General features: G+C 37.9%; 3 protein-coding genes across 4 annotated transcripts; 1 reads left to right on the top strand and 2 right to left on the bottom strand.

Annotated features, from left to right (window-relative positions):
- Positions 1-1,122: 1,122 nt before the first annotated feature.
- LOC135162812 (protein Smaug homolog 1) lies at positions 1,123-8,289 on the bottom strand. Of its 2 annotated transcripts, none has more exons than XM_064121688.1 (6): positions 8,083-8,289; positions 6,585-6,896; positions 4,948-6,000; positions 4,694-4,853; positions 4,331-4,598; positions 1,123-3,940 (listed from the first exon to the last, which is right to left on the bottom strand). In XM_064121688.1, exons 2-6 carry the CDS (start codon positions 6,796-6,798, stop codon positions 3,776-3,778), a joined length of 1,860 nt encoding a protein of 619 aa, XP_063977758.1. In that variant the 5' UTR covers positions 6,799-6,896; positions 8,083-8,289; the 3' UTR covers positions 1,123-3,775. The 2 variants fall into 2 exon arrangements, with proteins under 2 accessions (XP_063977758.1, XP_063977759.1); XM_064121689.1 differs by lacking the exon at positions 8,083-8,289 and adding an exon at positions 7,028-7,151.
- Positions 8,290-9,693: 1,404 nt separating this feature from the next.
- On the top strand, positions 9,694-13,728 carry LOC135162867 (ATP-dependent RNA helicase DHX30-like). The gene is made up of 2 exons (XM_064121783.1): positions 9,694-11,027; positions 11,226-13,728. Exons 1-2 carry the CDS (start codon positions 10,020-10,022, stop codon positions 13,569-13,571), a joined length of 3,354 nt encoding a protein of 1,117 aa, XP_063977853.1. The 5' UTR covers positions 9,694-10,019; the 3' UTR covers positions 13,572-13,728.
- A 37-nt stretch (positions 13,729-13,765) lies between these two features.
- LOC135162868 (uncharacterized) lies at positions 13,766-19,577 on the bottom strand. The gene is made up of 10 exons (XM_064121784.1): positions 19,412-19,577; positions 18,967-19,216; positions 18,551-18,893; positions 18,020-18,265; positions 17,394-17,518; positions 17,159-17,302; positions 16,891-17,083; positions 16,597-16,762; positions 14,269-16,222; positions 13,766-13,977 (listed from the first exon to the last, which is right to left on the bottom strand). The coding sequence occupies exons 6-10, from the start codon at positions 17,199-17,201 to the stop codon at positions 13,835-13,837; spliced, it is 2,499 nt and encodes an 832-aa protein (XP_063977854.1). The 5' UTR covers positions 17,202-17,302; positions 17,394-17,518; positions 18,020-18,265; positions 18,551-18,893; positions 18,967-19,216; positions 19,412-19,577; the 3' UTR covers positions 13,766-13,834.
- Positions 19,578-19,747: the final 170 nt, after the last annotated feature.

The following is a 19,747-nucleotide window of genomic DNA, read 5'->3' as shown; positions in this document are numbered from 1 at the left end:
TTATGCCACAAATGTACAGGGTATGCTGCAAAAGACCTGTCGAAATATTGACAGAATGATTAGTAAATGTATTTCGCAATTATCTTCGTTCACCACACAATCAGCAATCTCCCTCTCTATCAATATCCAGCAATTTTCTACATCTTCCAATTTCATACATTAGATTATAATCTTGATAATCACGATTACAGGGTCAATAGTACACTCGAACTCTCACCGGGATCTCGAATACGTTTGTGGTGGTTTTTTTCTGTATTTAATCCATTATTGATTAATATTATTACCCCTAGACTAAAAACTATTATTATTAGTATTATTATTTCATTTTGGTGATAAGAGAGTATGGTATTAATTCAAGTCAACTGAAGGAACAGAAAGTTTTTAATAATTATAAAACATGATAAGAAAGAAGGAAAATATCGTTAACTTTTCATTATCTCACTCCTACAATTGAATGAGTTGAATCGACGCTGATGCATTAATCATTAATTCATCATTACTTAATTTGTCATTTGTCTTTTCCCTTTCAGATAATTAAAAAAAAAAAGTGCCTGTTCTCTCCTTTTGCTTAGTTTAGGTCCTGCCTTTATTCATCACTTTCGTTAAAATTTCTTTCAATCATTATAATAGATACGATACTGCGTTTCATCAGTTGGATTAATCATTACACAGAAAGAAATTCCTGGGCTCGCTCAAGAGCACAAGAACAGTCTTTATTTCATGGCTTGTCATTCACTATTTCTTCTCATTACGTGTTTGCCATTTTATAATTGCGTTTATATATCAATAAATACGTTTAAATGTCTCCTTAATTTCATCAATATTTATCAACGAAGTTGTGGACAACAGAGGATGAAACAACTCTCAAATTATTAGTGTTCGAGGAAATTGTTGACAGGGAGAATTTCTCAAATTTTCTTCGAAGGTAACGGTTATTTATCACTTCGCTATGATAATGCTGATGACTCTTTTTCGTCCTCAATATTATTCTGATTTTTTTTAAATGAATATCAATAAATTTCACTGGTATCGATTTTGTTGTTATTCACAATGAATCAATCGTAACTGAGTTTAATTAATTAAATAGAACTACAGGTGTTTGTAAAGAAAAATTAAGAAACGTATCATTTGACTAGCTTTTGATCATATTTCTCTTGGAGTTTAAAGGGTTTGACAAACATGTTGTTTCCAATTACATTTTGCTTAGTAATACATTTTCCAATTTTAAAACATCAAAAAATAATGTGAACTAATTACCGTTTTAACATTGTGAATAGTCTGCAGTACGTCGTACATTATTACTCATTTTTTTAAATCATAGGCGGATGGATTTAACAATGAAGTGGTGAAATGAATCAATTAAAATATAAAATTATGACTATTATACAGAAAAATTTTAGTCTGTTGACAATTATCAATATAATCTACAACCTCCAAGATCGTCTTGTGAACAACGAAAGAGATATATCGTCCTGACAATTTCTACCACTTCAATCTCAATTTTCATCCAGCAAATTTCTTTAAAAATTAAAAAGGAAAAATTAATTCAGGAATTCGCATTATTTAAATTATTTCATTAATCTTGGGTATTTAAAAATTGCCTTGACATAACTCTCCATCGAGCCAGCTTACGAGACACTCGAAATTAAAAGCAATCACCAAGTAGCCTTACATTGATTATTCGATCTAAATATAATAGAATAATGCGATAATCAGGCAATTAATCTAAATTACTACTAGTACTCCTTTTTTTTATTTTTTACCATTTTGTTCTATAATTAATACCTTTCTCTAATCATTATTATTTTGACAGGTTTATTTTTCCCTTCCGCAGTCTTCCAATTGTTTCATTCACGCGCCGTCAAGTAGTAATGGTCACTATTTCACATTTTTACGTCATAATAAAATCAATGAAGAGCCAGAAAATTTTCATTCATTAAAAACCTGTGATTCTCACAGATTTTCTCTCAACTTATTCAATTAACTAATCTTCACCGTATTTTTTGTCACTTTATTCCTACTCTCGACTATCGAGGCGCGCGAAATTGTCAGTCTTTCGTTATTTTTTATTTTTTCACTTTAATTAATTAACATTATTTAGTAAATTTATCTTGTTTTGTAGTAATTTTAAAAGTGTTGTTTCCTTTTTTGCACGAAAAAATATAGTACTAAGGTATATCGCAAAGCTAAGGGGAGTTCAATGGCTGTGACAACAGCCAATTTGAACATTATGATCATTACGCTTACGATTTGAAAGCCACAATATTCGATGTTATAAGCAATTACATTTGACATGACTTTATGCATTCATGCTCCTTGTCAATATACCTTCAAAAAACATGCAGATCATTTTCAATCATTATTGGAAAACCAAATAAAGTCAAGTACAAAGATAAATCTTGAGGTCATTTTCGAAATGACTGTAGTCTTAATTATCTTAGAGCTGTGAGGAGTAAAATGATTCAAGTCAAATACGAAGTCTCCAATTGCTAATTATGCATTCGTTTCGGTAATGTCGATATCGATTCGGATAATTCGAAGAGAGATACTTTATAAACGATTTTATCGCTCGTCAAAAAAAAGGCATCAACACAGTTAAGAGCATTTCCCATAAAAAAAGCTCTTGATATTGTTTTCTAAAATCATTCATCATCAAAATGAATCATTAGCTAGTTGATGTTCCTTATCTCTCGATAACAACGCATTCATCTCATAAATAAGCCACATTAAGCGGCAAAGTTGCGAATATTTCTAATGACTAATTCTTTCAACTATAAAAGAAACTCCTCGATAATATTTTTCAAAATTTCCTAGAGTACGATATTCATCATCAATCACTTCTTACATATGTAATATATCGACTTGAATCTTTTTACTATTTCCTCACATGTGTGACTGTTACAAATAAAACACAAACACAGACCATTTAGATGAAAATATCATGAGTTAGGTGCATCTCTCGAGGGATGCTTCGTACGATAAAGAATGAAATAAAATGAATGTGAATTTACATCTATTGAAATCTTAAACTTTAAGTCACGTAAGTGAGACTCCCAAAAATTCATCAGAACTTTTTTTATTCTTCATATATATATTTTAATCATTTATGCAAGTGGAGTCTCGCCAATGTATCTAATCAGACGGAATCGTTAAAAAATAAAAATCAGTCAAGTTAATTAAAAAAAAAGAGACATTACACGATTATTTTCCTTTTTATAATGCATATTGGTTTAAAATCAGAAGAATTCCATTTCCCGAAATGGATAACATAAAACAATATTGCAATTATCGCGCAGTAGTTAATTCATTTTTATTTTCCATCTCTTTTTATTTCTCACGGAGGAAAAAAATTCATTTTGTTCAATTCATTTTTCTTTCTCTTCTCTACCACACAACTAAATTCTATTAATAATATAATATATAATATTTTTTTTTCCATAAAGACATAGTAAATAGTCGAAGGAAAGAGTCTATCTTTCTAATAGCATTTGGCTTGCCAAATTGTCAGTTCATTAAATATGTTAGACAGTCACAATTGTTCCTGTTTTTTTCATTAAAATATCATTTACAAATTCATCCTCAGAGACAAAAAAAAAAATTACGCGGTGCGTTACTGCTTTTTTTTCTTTTTTTTGATTTTTTTATCAAGATTTTTTTTCTTTTCTCTATTTTCTTCTATATAGTCATTACGAATTTTTGTATTCTTGTATTGGTAGAGATATACATAAAAAGTAACCGGGATCAAAGGTACGAAATAAAATGTAAAAAAAACCGTTTAGGCCTCACCAAAGCCTCCTATGGCTTGCTCGGTCATCCGCAGACAGAGGGACTCGAGGCGTGAATTTATTTCTGGATCTGTTGTCTCCAATGGTGGGCTCGGCTGTCTCAGGAAGTGATCACGAGGGGCACTGTACGTACGTTGCAGGGTTTTTTGAAGTAACTGATGAAAAAATGAATTGATTAGTACCTCAAATAATTAAATTATTTAGGCTCGACACTCTGCGAGGTGAAAAACGTGTGGCAATTCTAACGTGAGATCAATATTTATCTTAGATATTTCTATAAACATGGTATCAACCGAATTTGATCGCATTCGACCCATTCGAAAAATTGTCTAATGAAAACCCAAACATCGATAGGATTGGGGGTATTATTTTCAAGGTAATGACCGTAAGGTGTGATGTTTAAATGGGGTATCTTGGGTTTCTTAAGAGAGCGTTATAATTGAAAATATTTTCCGATAATTTCTAAGGCTAGCACTGATTATTGAGACTACAGTAAATTTATAAAATACGAACGTGTTCCTCATTTCTTGAAATTGATTACTTACCTCGAGACTGTTCTCTTGCAGACTGGGTCGTTTTTCATTAGTGTGAATTGCTCGCAGATTACCCTGGTTCATTCCTTGATTATGATTGTTCTGTAAATATGGCGTAGAAATACTGTTCCTATGCGCGCTCACCATAAAGCTAGTATTCTGAGGATGATTATTGTGTAGATGTGATAAATTAAGACTTGGTTTCCTACTATGCGTTGAATTATGAGACTGGGCATTACCAAATCGTCTGCTGTTGTAGCCGTAATTAATATGTTGCCACCTATTGAAAGAGACAAACAAAAGATTCAGTATGCGAATTGCATATTGAATGACTTGATGCCCCTGATTATTTTTTCCACATTTGGGAAAACTTACTTGGGTGTTGGTCGTGGATTGCCCAATCGGCTGCGCCACTGCTGCACCTTCTCCTTCTGATTTGGCGTGAAACAATCATGTTGCAGCACCTTTTCCAAAATGTTAATACAACCACACAGTACACCATCATCCACACTTTCCAAAGCTAATCTGCTGCACACTACAATTACAAGAAAAAACAGAAAAATGAATAACCTCCAAAGACATCAATAAATTCATTAAAGAAAATCCATAACAATTAAAAGAATAATTACATTTTCCCAAAACTCTAGTGAATTGCCCTGGAATATCCTGCAAGGCATTCTCTTGGCTGGGTTTGAGCGGAGTAGCCAAAATGGTATTCAACTCATCCAGCGTAGAAACCAAAAGAGATGGAGCCTGTGAGAACGAGGTGGACTGACTGTTCTCCCTCGCTGGTTGAATGAGATCCTTTTCCAAATTAATCAACGTGTTGTAGCGCTGTTGAAGCTTAGCTATCGATAAAGCGAGTTTGTGTCTAGCGCCCTTGGTAACTCCCTGTTCAGCCAATTGATCCTCAGTGAGCTCCAACATCTCTTCATAACTCATTGTAACAAAAAGGTAACTGTACTTGTGAAGACGAAGGGTCTTCAGCCATGCAGGTACATCCCTCATTCCACTTGACAGAGTTCGACTTGTGGTATCATCTAGTCGCCCCTCACTGCCAGATGATGTGCAAGAGCTCTGAGGACTTAGTGGACCTAAGCCAATCAGACTTGAATTATCTCCTGAGACACTGAAGCTCCTTGGTTTGTGTCTTGTTGCACTACTCGTGTTATTCGTACGTTCTGCTATTTCTAAATGATGTGGTGGTGCTACAGGTGGGGTGAGACTGTTAGAGCGTCTGTGTCTTGCCATAGGCTGGTGAAATTGCATACTGAATCCATTCCCTGAGCTTCTGAAACAGTCAAAGTTGGTCTGTTTGCTCTGCTGAGGCTTGTTTGATAACCTCTGCCACGCTGGATCCCATCTTATGGGAGCGCTTGTGTACTCCTCGAGGCTGTGAACAGCCGGACTACAGCTGATTCTCTCTTGCAGATGTTTCATCAACTGTGAAAGAGATCGACGTTCCTGGTTTGTTATTGCTGGATGGATCAACGTGTAACTCAGAAGCTGTTGGGTTTGCTCGGTGTAGAGAGGAGTCTGGAGGGCGTGGGATAGGAGCTCTGGTATCACTACCAGGTAGACACGCTTGCATTCCACATTGCCGGGACGAAGAAGCGGCAAATGTGTTAACAATTGACTTATTGCAACATCCGTGGGCTCTGACAGCAAGGAATTGATAAAAGCTGAAAAATGGAGAAAAGAAGATTGATTGGAATCGTTCAAACCTGTCGATCAATAACAATTGATCTGGTGATTTTTTTTCCATAGAATACACTGTCAGTTGTCAGATGCTAAACCAATGATTGTCATGATGGAGATCTAGTGGTTTTAAATTTTTCTATAGAAAATTTTCCGATTTTAAAAAAGTCACATTTTTTCATTTGTCGTCAAGTCTTCCGCGAATAATGACCTCTATGCATCATACTCCTGGAGAAATCGGGTTATTTCCTATTTTTCGTTGGTCCAAACACTTTGTCAATAGATTACTGTGACTCACGATGACAGAGAAATTGTTTTTTTGTGAACCAGAAAAATTAAAGCTCCACATTTTGTTCAATTTTTGCCTGTCATTTTAATCGGCGGCATAAATAATTAAGAGATTCCAGTAGCTATTTCATTACTATTATACTTCATGCTAAAGTATAAAAATCCTCATGTCCAAATCATTCGACATTTTGCCGCTATACTAATCACCCTGAGAATATACCTGTCACCCTCAAGTATTGCTTACATGAACCCTCGATAATTCTCTATTTTCATGGCTTACCTGGATTATTAGCGTTGAGTTCTTGGGTATCAAGATCGGACACAGAGAGTAATGAATGCTGTACAGCCTGCGCCAAGAATCTCGCCTGAACGGCAGGTATCTCTCTCAGCAGTGCATAAAGCACAACAGTTTGTTCGCACTCATTCCACTGTGAAAACACCCGTGTCAATTCAGTGACTTGTTCACTGAATAGCGGACCTGGTGCCCACTTCATCTTTGAAATCACCTCTTCCTTTGCTATCAATGTCTCTCACCTATTCTTCAGCTCAATCTTATTCAAAAATGACCGTTGAAATCGATCAGCTTTGTCTCCTGAACATAAACAAACCAGATTAAATTATCAAACAGCTCCACTAACAATTCACCACACATTTAATACATAGACTGTCTCTTCGTCTCTCATAGCATGACAAACACCATAATTAAACAACTGATGAGACCACCTCACAAAAATGGGGAAAAAACAGACTGATGAAAAATAAAACAAGACGCCACGGAGCGAAAACGGAGCACCACCCAACGCACGCCAGGTCATTCGCCCCGTCTGTTTCTCGCAGACTCGAACCTTTCTCAACACTCACACTATTCCCGTCTCCGTGTATTTTCCGTTCAATCGCCATTGGTGGTTGACTCTGTTACCCCCTCCCCTCCCTACCACCCCCCCCCCCTCACCACCAACACACTGCTCTCACCCTTATCGGTCTTATTATCCACCTAAAATAATTTATTAAATTTCACCTAACCTCGAAAACCGTCTTTCTTCAAAAATAAAAACTCACACGCAAGAGAAGATGCCCCGATCCAAGAGATAAGAATTCCGATGAGGTCAAGTTTGTTTACCCCGCGCGATGGGTATATTTATAGTACAAGCCGCCTGCCATAATCCATTCCGGCGATACAGTGACGACAATTTAAAAAATCTTTGAATTTCAGTTGTTGAATATTTTTGAATTTCAACGGCGAAAATTATCATCAATTCTGTCTCTCCGTTTCGAAAATTTATTTGGAAATAAGACAAATTTTGGTGTATTTTTTTTTTTAACGAGGGGGAGGGGAGAAATTGAGAGAGAATTGGATACACTGAGCGGCGCCGTTTTACGTGTAGCGTCGCTCCTATCCCACTCACTGGTTTTCACGGTGCACTGGGGGGATGGAAGGGGGAAAGAGGCGTCGAGTATTACCACCACCACATATGCTACGTAAAATATTTGAGGAAATTTCAACGTTTTTCTTTACACTGAATTTTTTAGTAATTGAAATGTCAATCAATTGTTGGCCATTCAGAGGGTACGTTGGGCTCCTGACATTTTGATTTCCTTTGTTTTTCAGGGTTTTTCAACGTGAAGGGGACTGGAAGAGGTGCGGAAGGAATCAGCCATTGACTGCACATCACTTTTTGAATAATTCCATGATATCGCGTTGGTGTTTGGTGACTGATAAATTCGTGAATTATTGGAGCTTAATGAGGGTTAGATGTGAGGTTGTCGATGGTATTTACCCCTTGTTGGTTGATGATCGACGATGATTCACTCATGTAAACAAATTGTTAGCTATAGCACTGTAATGCACGTTCTATGCACCGTTAGAGCATTGTAACGTTGAATTTTGGTTCCTCTACTCCCTCGAGTATATGTGGAGATGTCTGGGTTGTTCCACCATGCGGTTCGGTGGGCCTACGTGATCACACTGTGCTCACTGGTTCAGTGCCTCCGCGGTGCTATAAATTTCTTGCCTTGATTCAACGGCATTGGGTAACTGTCACGGCTAGTGACCAATCGGCACAGCCTATAGACGGGAAGACTCATACAACTCATGTGTGTGGCAACCCTGTCATTGTATCACATACGAGGAATAATCCTGCGCAGTCGGAAATCAGACCGAATGAATATTATTTTTCACTTATGAAATTTCCATAGATGGAATTGTATTTGTTCACCAAGTGAACAGGCCCAGTGAATAGGACCAACTGTGAACATGTCTCATTTATTCGAAATGACAAGTTGTTCATGAAGTCCTCAGTCAAGGAATTGTTCATATTATATCTGTACAAATATATGAAATTAGTGAAGAAAATTTTGACTTCTTATTTCAACTACCTGGAGCAATCCCAGACTAGAGTTTCAGACCAGTTTTCGGTTTATCTTGATCTTAATTAATCGGTGATTGAAGATAAAGTATCACCGGAAAAACGCTTTTAAAAGCGATTGATCCCATGTTCTTATAGAATATTATCGATAAAAGTCTCCAGTTTATGAAGAAATGCTAATTTTCTGTGAAATTTGGTACTCAATCATTTGTACGATATTTAACTGGAAATTTTTAAAGTTTCCGTTTATCCAGGTGCATAAGCCTCAATGACATGAGGATAATTTCAACATTTTTCCTATATGGCCGACAGATCGATAATCTAGGCACAACGGTAGAATTGTCAAGAGAGGGTCATACAATGACAATAGTTAAATTAGCGACAGAATCAAGTTACCGACAGAGTTACTTCCAAAGGCCAGTAATTTGTTTATTCAAAATTCGTCGATCAACATCATCTCAATCTGCAGTTGGGAATGAACTTCAGATTGAACTGAAATGGTTGTAAATTTATGAATTTTTATAAATCATCGTGCAGTTGTAGAGTCCCTGTTTATAATACTTTTCTCGTTTCACTTTTAAAACATTCACCGGTTCATACTGTTCATGGGCAAGCATCCGGGCTTGCGTACTTCTCCAGAGATTATCCGGAAATCTTCAACCTCAAAATTTCGTAGCGGTGGCGCATGAACGACGATGGTGCACGTGACTGTCGGTAAAGCATTACCAAGGGTGAAAGTGCCTTACTGGGCTGGGGGCGTTTGGCTTTAGGAGAACAGGAGGCCCAAGAGCCCAGAAAAAAGGGACAAACGTAAGAATGAATTTTAGAATATTTAGAACAATCTCCAATTGCCTCACGAATCGAATGCCACGTACTCCATGTTGATGCCTTACCAACAGGCACATTCACCATCGTAGTTCATGCGCCACTGCTACGAAATTTTGCGGTAGAATGTGCTCCATAACCGCCACGAATCTCCCCTGTAATCTCTGAATCCTCCATAGCAAAAGAAAAGTTAGGCTATCTTATCTCACGTGTGCGTGTGCTTAAGTTGTGGAGCCACCATTACCGCGTAACCTTCGCCTCTCATTAGTTATACAACAAATTGGTCAAAAACTATTGAACAATACTTTTTTCAGTGCGAAACAATCCTGTGATAATCTCTTAGAATCCTAAACAATCGTTCGAAGCAGTTCAATAAAAATGACACCTGCTTAATCCAGTGAAATTTTAACAACAAAAAAGTTACGTGCACCCACGAGGTTTTGGATGGGGTTTCAGTACCCAGGTTTTAGTATTATCAATTCCCCATCAATTAATAGACTGAAAGAGCCAAACAACAATTAACAATGTTGCGTTACGGTGCACTCCTCACTCGAAAGTCTCCATTCACCACAAATATCGTCTTAAAAATAAAACTTCTCCCACGTGAGTTGTCAACACCAAAAAAACAAGTAATTTCCTCTGCGGCAATTCAACATACCCAGGAATTCAGCACATATCTCTCAAGACAATGTCCAGTTGCATCAAAAGACAGCGAAAACACTCCGAAAATAAAAATTCACAGTCTCCTCGACGAAAATCAACAATGGAGCACAGCCAAAGATGATGCAATTGAAAACACTGAATCCTGTGAACCCTCTGAGACACCGGATTCTTCATCGACACCAACGCATCATCATGTGCGGCTGAAGGACAGGTACAGCATTGCAGATGTTGAGAGGATGTATAAACATCCAAAGGCGAACATTCATGACATCTACCAAATTGTAGGAAACCAGCTTCAAAGGAAATGTCTGAACTACGAATTTAAAATGCGGCAAAAGCCCTCCAAGTGGACCTGTACAGTGAATGCTACCTGGCCAGAAGAGTTGTCCTTCTCTGCTACTGCAAACACCAAACTCCTGGCAGCTCATTCAGCTTCACTAAAGCTTCTGCATTACCTTGAAAACCAGAAGAAGCTCCACGATGGAAAACCGATCGTCTACAGTGCTGGGGATATAAAAGAAATGTCGAACAGGCCTGTAGCCTTGAAAATTTCAAGACGAGCTGGGGAGGAGGTCAACTTCATTATGGAAAAGTATGATCATGAGATTAGGGATCTTCTGGAAAACTTTGAAGCAGAAACTCACACAGAATCAGCATCTTCGAAACATTATGAGTCGTGTTTCCAGGCTGGGGCAATCATAGATCCAGTGGGCAAGTCCAATCCCTTAAACAGAGTACCAGAAAAAGTTGCAGATCGAAACAGAGTTCTTTTGGCTCGATATGAAGACAGAGTTTTCAATGGCCCACCCTCAGACCTTCCAATCGTGGATTATCGGGATAAAATCATTAATGAGATTGAAAATAATCAGGTATGAGGTTACGCTTTTATAAAATCACATTTTAATCTTTTAGTCCAATGATAATGTTAATTTTCACGTAAAAGGCTGTATCAAATCCTAATCTTTAAACATTTTCTGGTTGAAACTAAAATCAATTTTAATACCTAAATTGAGGAATGAAGTAGATTTACAATCAATTGCTTAAGACAAAAAACTTTTTGCTTGCAGGTAATGTTAATCAAAGGTGACACAGGTTGTGGCAAAACAACGCAAGTTCCTCAGTATATCATGGACCACTTTACCAAGAAATCGAAAGCAACAGATTGCAACATCCTAATTTCTCAGCCCCGAAGAATATCAGCAATCTCCCTCGCCGAACGTCTTGCAGATGAACGAAGAGAACAAGTTGGGGATGTTGTTGGATATCAAGTTCGCCTAAGCCAAGAACTTCCCAATACCCCAGCTGGAATTCTCTTCTGCACGACAGGAATTCTTCTACGAAAGCTTCAATTCAATCCAAAGCTCGAGGGCTGCTCCCACGTTATTGTGGACGAGGCTCACGAACGAACAATCAACACAGACATGTTACTGGTCCTCCTTAAACGTGCAATGGCCATCAACAAAGATCTGAAGGTAATCATCATGTCAGCTACAATAAACGCTGAATTATTCCAGAATTATTTCAATTGCAACGTCATTGAGGTCCCAGGAAGAACTTATCCTGTCGAATCTCATTACCTAGAAGACATTGATAGACTTGGATTACGCACTCAAAATACCTACAGTGGAATGCTGTTCGATGACAGAAGACCAGTGACCCCTGAGTTACTGCACGATGCGCCAGTTATTGATTTAGTCAAGATGGGAGAGTTAATTGTGTGGATAACAAAAAACAAGCCCCCAGGTGCTATTCTCTGTTTCCTTCCTGGCTGGGCTGAGATAACACAATTGCGAAAATACCTCGAAGAATTCAGTTTCTTATCGAAAAGGAAAAAGGATGTAATGATTATCCCCCTACATTCAAAGATGGCCCATTACGATCAGAGGAAAATTTTTGAAACACCTCCCCCAAACGTCCGAAAAATTGTACTCTCTACTGACATTGCTGAGACTGGGATTACGGTTACTGATGTCGTTTATGTCGTTGACTCCTGCACCCATAGACAAGTCCAGTGGCATGAGAAACGAGGAATATCGTCCATCAGCAATCAGTGGGCTTCCCAAGCAAATATCAGACAAAGAAAGGGAAGGGCTGGGAGGGTAAAACCTGGAGTCAGTTATCATTTTATCACGAGGGAAATGTACGAACATTTAGCCCCTTATCCAGTGCCAGAGATTAAACGCTCTTCTCTGGAAAAGACTGTGCTAGATGGAAAGACTTATAGCAGTAATGAAAAAGCATTGGAATTTTTCGGTAGCGTTCCAGAACCTCCAGCACCTGCGGTTATCGAACAGGCTGTGAGAGATCTTGTACACCTTGGAGCTTTAGATGATGACGAAAATTTAACGCCTTTGGGTAAACGCATTGCCTTCTTCACAGTCCATCCTAAATTGAGCAAGGCTTTGCTGTACTCTTCGATATTCAATTGTATATCTCCCATGCTCACGATATCAGCTGCAATGGCTGCAGAGGGTGATATTTTCACTGGAGTTTTGCAAAATAAGGAAGCTGTCAGGTTGATTAAGAAAAAATATCATCCAAGTAGCGATCATGCTAGTCTCGCTTGGCTTTATCAACAGTGGCTGTCTTATGCCAATCTTGGTAGATATGAAGTTCGTGATTTTTGTTTCAAATCGAGACTCTATCCAGAAAGAATGTACACATTGAACAAAGTTAGGGATTTGTATGGAGAACATTTGCTACATGCGAGACTCATAGATACACCTCATGATTTTCAAAATCTTAACGCTAAGACAAATGAGTATGCCGAGCTGGATGAGATGGTGAGAGGAGTTTTATTATCCGGGGTCGATCAGATAATTTACCAGAGAGATTTTGAGATCAGAAACGGGCAGATGAAGAAGGGAAGTTCAACTTTTGTGACGGAAAATGGAACGAGAGTCACTATCACACCGGATAGTGTGAATTTTAAGAGGAAAAAGTGGCCCAGTCCCTTTTTGACGTATGTCAGAAGTACTCACAGTGAAGAGAGAAGAATGAGCCTCGTGAGAGAGAGCAGTATGATTTCGCCATTGACTGTTTTTATGTTTAGCCAGGCGCAAATGTTAGGATTTTTACATAAATCTCCAGGGTGTAGTGAGCCTGATGGTGAAAACAGTCAAATTGTTTTTACAATGAAGGGCCGAAAGAACATCAGACTGCTGTGTGATAAAGAGACTGCAACTGCGTTACTGAAATTCCGAGACATTATGTGGGAGGTTGTACGTTACATGGTAGCTAATCAAGGATTGCCGATACAAGATAAGGATTCTTACAATCAAATACGTGACTTCAAAGAGCAACTTCTTCAAGTACTAGGAAAAATGCTGAGTGAATCTGCTGATTTGATTGACGAATCTGAAACCACCTCTTCACAACAGGTTCGGAACGGAAACGAGGAGGATGATGATTAATTATTTTGTAAATTTTGTAAGGCTAATTGGTAAATGTTGAATTGAGAATTAAACCCATTGGTAAACACTTGTTTATTGATGATGGTTCATGATACATGATTCTTCTCATTTCAGTACAAATAGATGTAAATAAAGTAGAGGGTATGATAATGGTAAATGACTTAAACTTACTAATCATTACAAAAAAAACTATGGGGATCGACGTGTGAAGCGTTTAATTCGAGGTATAAATATTGGAGCGCGGTTCTACTGGCGAACAAAATTTAATGAAGTCGAATAATTGAAACTGTTAATAATAAAATCAGAAGAGGCGAAAATATTATGGAAGACGTATCACTAGTGCAAACCAATTGTTCATAAGAAAAGGATATCTTTATCATATCCGGAAATCGGCAGTATTTTGCATCTGAAACAGACAATGAAAGTAGTTATTTTACTTAACTAAATAGTATGAAAGGAGTTATTTTAATTAACTAAACCAGGAAGAATCGATTTTCGGCAGAAAAAAAATTCAATTGCGAGTCTCAAAACGTTTGTATATTCAAAGATTATATCGTCTTTTGATACGTCTCGTTTTCAGATTTTGAAAATATGTCCTAACAGTTCAATATCAAGATTGACACTCTCCTTCAACCTCATCAAAATGCTACAAAATCATTTCCCTTATATAAATTACCTTATTTATTGCAAAACTTACCTGTACAAGAATAAGATTCTCCATTGGTTTTGTTTCCAACAGTAATCGACAAATGAAGTGGATTGCAGTTATGAATGTATTCATTTCCCACACAGTTGACAGGAAAACTATGACTACCACCATTGACAGGAACGCAGGTTGTAGATTCACTGGCATTAATATTCAAAGGATTCCTCGACGAGCAAACATTCAGATTGACGCCACTCACCCCATGAACCGTCACAGTAGGTGTATCACTCTCATCAGTTTTATAAAAATAATTCGGATGTAGTCTATAAAACTGAACTCCAGAAGGTTCCAAATAATCTTCAAATGCAGCTGCTCCTTCGCCACCAGAATAATCCGATCCACACCGCGAGTTGATCAAACGTTTGGGGATTCTCTTCATTCGATTCACAAGCTCATCAATCGGCCCAACAGCCTCTTTTCTCGTGCCAGTTCCCACAGAAACGATATCCTGTCCCTCTCTCACCAAATCCGTCCATCTTTCCTTAAATCCAGCAGTCATGAATAAAATATTAACATCCGGCGTTTCCTCTCTCATTTCCCAAATTTTTTTCAACGAATATTCTTTATCGATGACGGAAAGTGAGGAACTACTCCATGGAACAATTAACACTACCTCAGCCCTTCCGCCACCCACATTTTTTTCCCTCTCAGCATTTAATTTTTGTCCCTCTAAAGTTTTCAACACATCTAACGATTTTGGTAGATCGAATCCACGCTTCAAAGCTTTATAACTGCTTTCATTAAATGCATAAAAATCGAGAATACTGTGAGAGCTACTGAATATTGTTGAGCCATTAGCTGCATTAATCACTGAGAAATTGCTCGCAAATCTGTTTATCTCGGATTTTTCCAAAATGTTGTGTAAAATTGGTTTGATAGATGCGAATGGCCAATTGGTGTCCAAAATAATCGTTAGGTCCACAGCCATTCGATGGAATAAATTCTTAGTTGGATTGGTCTGGCTGCAAGATTTGTCATTATTCATCGAGGACGGGATAAATTTGAACAGTTCGTTGACAGCTTGAACTGAAAATTCTTCGACTTTTTCATCTGAGACTGTTCCAATGGGTAATTTGGTGTTCGAATTGAGGACCACTGCTGCTCGATAAGTTTGGGCACAAGTGGTGTCGTTGGGAGCAACGGTGGTCAGTAAATTTCTTCGATTACAGGCTCTGATTGTGTCATTGAAGACACCTCGATCGTTGTAATACATGTCAAATATTTGGGAGAGTTTCAATGTGGGAATTTTTGAATACCATGAAGCGATGTTTGAGGCCAGGATAAGGCCATCAAGATCCCCTCGGACTTCGGCTCCAGTAAATTCCAATCCTTGAGCCGTATTAAGGAAGTAGTGTTTGGGAGTCTGGGACGAGTTCCAATGTCCTGGGGTTCCAATCTTGTATGGTTCCTTGCTGGGTCCTTGACGAAGTGCAACTTCTACCAAGTCGCCTGCCAATGTCGCTAACCATTTATTATCCAAGGTGATACTAGAGGAGAGTGAACCCTTATTTTCCCAATCAGCTCTCATTAAATCGCTAATCCTGACGTTCTGAGGCTGCACAGCTGCGGCTATTCCAGCGAGGAGAGGTCCTCCGGAGACTACTCCCCAATCAGTTTCAATGACACCTGATTCTGAGGGACATTTACTAGTCTCTGTAGGTGTCTGGTAGCGAGCACTGTCTGGGTGGTTGGAGGGAAGTGGTGGATACCAGGAGTTTGGATCAAAAGAGTCGGCATCTCTACTGGTCTTTTTAAGATCCTCAATCGCCTCTGGGGTGAGAGTTTCGACGTCGTTAGGTGGCTTTTGGGAATGGCGACGGGAACGAAGACTTCTCCTTTTGACGCGTGGCAAACGGTAGTCGAGATTCTCTAAACGACATGTGGAGGACTCATCTTCACGGTGGAGTGTGTCAATGGAGCTGGACACCATCGAGTGAAGGGTACACTGCAAGATATTGAACGAATTATCATTGAATTCATTGGATGCTGAATGGAGGTTTACCACGTATTATTATGATATCCAAGACTCGCACAGTTTGATATAGATCACACCATTAACTTAACTCAGATTCACATCCCGGCTGGGTAGAGTAGAAATTTTTCTCTTTAAATTTTAATCCTCTAGAATTATTTAATCCCTAAAAGATGTCTGAGCAGTCTGTGAGGTTGGGACCAAATTTGTCTGATTCTTAAAACCTTTTCTCGTGGCTCAATGTAACGAGAGTCACAAATTAAGGTCAAGTGGGGTTCAAATAAAATTTTGGATGTTTGACTACAAAACGCAAACAACATTTTGTTTGAAGAAAAACCTTTTCTTACCCTTTCTATTAAAGTTATACTATTGTTATTGAATGTCACAGCATTTCCGGGGATCATCCTCAGCATTTGCGTGTGCCTGTGAGATTGTAGTCCTTTCGTTCCATAGGGGGTCACGCCTTCCTGAGGGAAAGCTTCTGGACTTATGATAATTCCATCCTGACGAAACCTTAGTTAGAAAAAATAATATGCGTTATAAGCGATCGATTGTTATTAATTAACGAATTATATTCCAATAACGCGGTTAAATTTCTGGCTAATCCAATATAAAAATAAATTAATTTCATCCACAATTACCTGTGCAATAATGCCACTGACAGTTGGCGCAAGTCCATGTTTACTCCAGGATTTTCCTCGATCTTTCGAATGATCGCGATGAAGGCATGCATGTTATGAGGTAGCCGGTTCTCCTTCAATAGCGCAAACGTATTGTTGTAACACTCCAAAAGTCCATCAGATACTTTGCTCTGCGCGTTCTCCTGGGCTTTCACTAATAATAAACCGAAAGCTCATAGACAACATTCATTTAATTGGGACCTCATTGTTGAAAAATTATTGAGCTTACCCAGAGATACGCCTACGAGGGCGACGAATATCATAAAATTCATTTCAATTCGATATTTGATCACCGATCAATTAATGTTGTTAGTCCTCCGGACCCTCGATACAATCTATTGTTGTAATTGTTATCAAATCATAGATCTCTCATCTTTAAGTAAGAATTTAGAAGCACAAAAATTGATGAAATAAAATTAACGAAGAAAAAGATCAACATCGACTGAGAGTAGCTTCAACCACACCTTTCCGACGCCACACCAAATTCTACTCTATCACTATCAGTGATAAGATACGTTATCCCATATGAGTAAGCTTGTCCTGTAGTGACTCCTCCAGCGCTCATTGCGTTTGTACCACGTAGATTTACCTGTTAAAAAAAAAGCAAATAGCGGAGTCCTCATTCGTTCACGATTTTCTTTTTTTTACCGTACGTCCCATAGAAGCTTGAATATGAATAAAAATTAATTTATGATTGGAGGTCATTATAAAAGTTAATAAGCTATTATTTGAGAGCAGTAAACACATGAAAATGAGTCATTAACTCATGGAATTATGTCATGGTTTCGATTAAAGTGATTAATTTAATTAAACAAAGTTTTACGACCCCATTGGTTTCTCCCAAAGATGGGTGACCTCAGTAATTATAGTCAGACTAATTGCTCAAATATTATCCCTAAACATTAGTAAAATACTGATAATTTATAAGTCAATCTCAGGCAATAACATTGACTCATTAATTATCTTATCTGAAACCTATAAATAAGGGTCTTATTGATCATTCTCATCACTGATATCGAATCAAATACATTCATTTACTACGATTTCACTACGATGCAAGTATTATGTTAAAAAGCAAGGAAGTAATTACCCATAATACTGGAGATCTTCAAATCTTCATGATTAATCTATCGTTACAATCACCTGTTGATAGCCTCTTTAAAATTAATAAAAGAGGGGGCTTTGAGGGAATTAATCCCCTCCAAATATCATGTTGAACATCTTGAATGGAACGCTTAGAGCTCGTAGAAACATGGGAAGTATCCGGAAAGCAAAAGAGCGCAGGGGTTTCCTCCTCCACTTAGATGTTCCTTCTCCATATTGACGCATTAATGATCTGTAAAATTAATGATTCTGGACCCAAACGCACGCAATGGTTTGTTTTGTAAGGAGTCTTTCTATTCGGCACGAGTTTCATTATTTAGGGAATACTTGAGTAATTGAGAAAATATTTGGAGTTTCACTGTTATATTTTCTAATATATTCCTAATATTTCTAATATATATTTCAAATATCTCGGGAATAGATAGATTCAGTAGTCAATATCAGAACCCGTATTTTTAAGAGGTGAAAATTGTTTTTTAAGTCCTCTCCTTAGCTTAACTATTCTCTTGATAATTACCAATGTAACATCAAGAAAAATCAAATGTCGCAGTGCAACCTCTTCAGGTTTCCTGGTCTCTTGATATTTTCCGTGCCCCTATGAGCTCCAAATGTGCCGTTTCAGACGGCGTATGAACGAAATCTGGTCAACTGAATATTCGAATGCACAATAGTCAACTCTTGTGATCACAGGACATGAATGAAATTTGACTATTGAATGTCGTGTTTCTAACTATGAGGAATGACAGTTTGTTGATAATTTCTTTTCTCTTGTCGTACAACCGTCCCCGCAGGTTCATGAACGGACTGAACTCGCATTTTATGGAGAATACGCTCATATTATTGTTGTATTTCATTTTTTTCTGGAAAATAAAGAAAAATGTGAAATTTATGGGAATGGGAACATCCGTAGTTTCTTGAACGTGTCCATGTTACCTGGTATAGCGTCACTCGACACGTTCAGTTCGACGTCGATCATCCGAATTCCGTGTGAAATACTGTGAAGGCCGTCGGTATGAGAAGTTTGGGCTCCTAGGACACCCAATGAATCCGGAAAACATAACACCGAGGATTCTACAAGCTCAATCGACGATTATTTTTGCCTTTCGGGAGCTCAAAGAAAAATGACAAACTACTCATTGTCATTGACAGAAAATTTCCTCGGAAATAGGTGTCCTTCGACGTTCTGTAATAAACGATTCACGAGATTTTTAATTACCAAAAAATCATTAATACACGTAAAACTATCCTTTTAATTGCCTAAATCGTTTCATAAATTAGTGACTCTAGTAAAACATGAGGCAACTTTTGTTGTCGACGAGAAAATTTGCAGCTCAATCAATCTTTTATTTTTCTTAATTATTATTGTCATATTACTGACCGTTAATTTTACCGATCACCTATGTACCGTACGGGGGGAATATAAAATTAGTCTCGTCATGATGAACGTTCAATCCGTCCATATCGTGTTCAAAACGTCTGAAGCGGCTCGTAAAGTCACGGGAGCTATCCAGAGAGCAGGAAGTTTGTTTCGACGATTTTCTGCTTTGGAGTACGGCTTGAAAAATTATAGACTCTCTCAGGAGAACATCAGAAGAATGGGATTTTCTGTCACATCTTCTATCTCACATTCGTATGTAGATAGCCGATCAGTCATTTCTTTTCGCAAAATGGACTAATTCTATCGTTTGTACTAGCTTTGCACCCGTTTGTACTG

This window comes from Diachasmimorpha longicaudata, chromosome 5, assembly GCF_034640455.1.
Source record: "Diachasmimorpha longicaudata isolate KC_UGA_2023 chromosome 5, iyDiaLong2, whole genome shotgun sequence".
In the NCBI taxonomy this organism is placed as follows: Eukaryota; Metazoa; Arthropoda; class Insecta; order Hymenoptera; family Braconidae; genus Diachasmimorpha; species Diachasmimorpha longicaudata.
The sequence above is the reverse complement of the archived record's forward strand: the minus strand, read 5'-3'. Positions and strand labels throughout refer to the sequence as shown.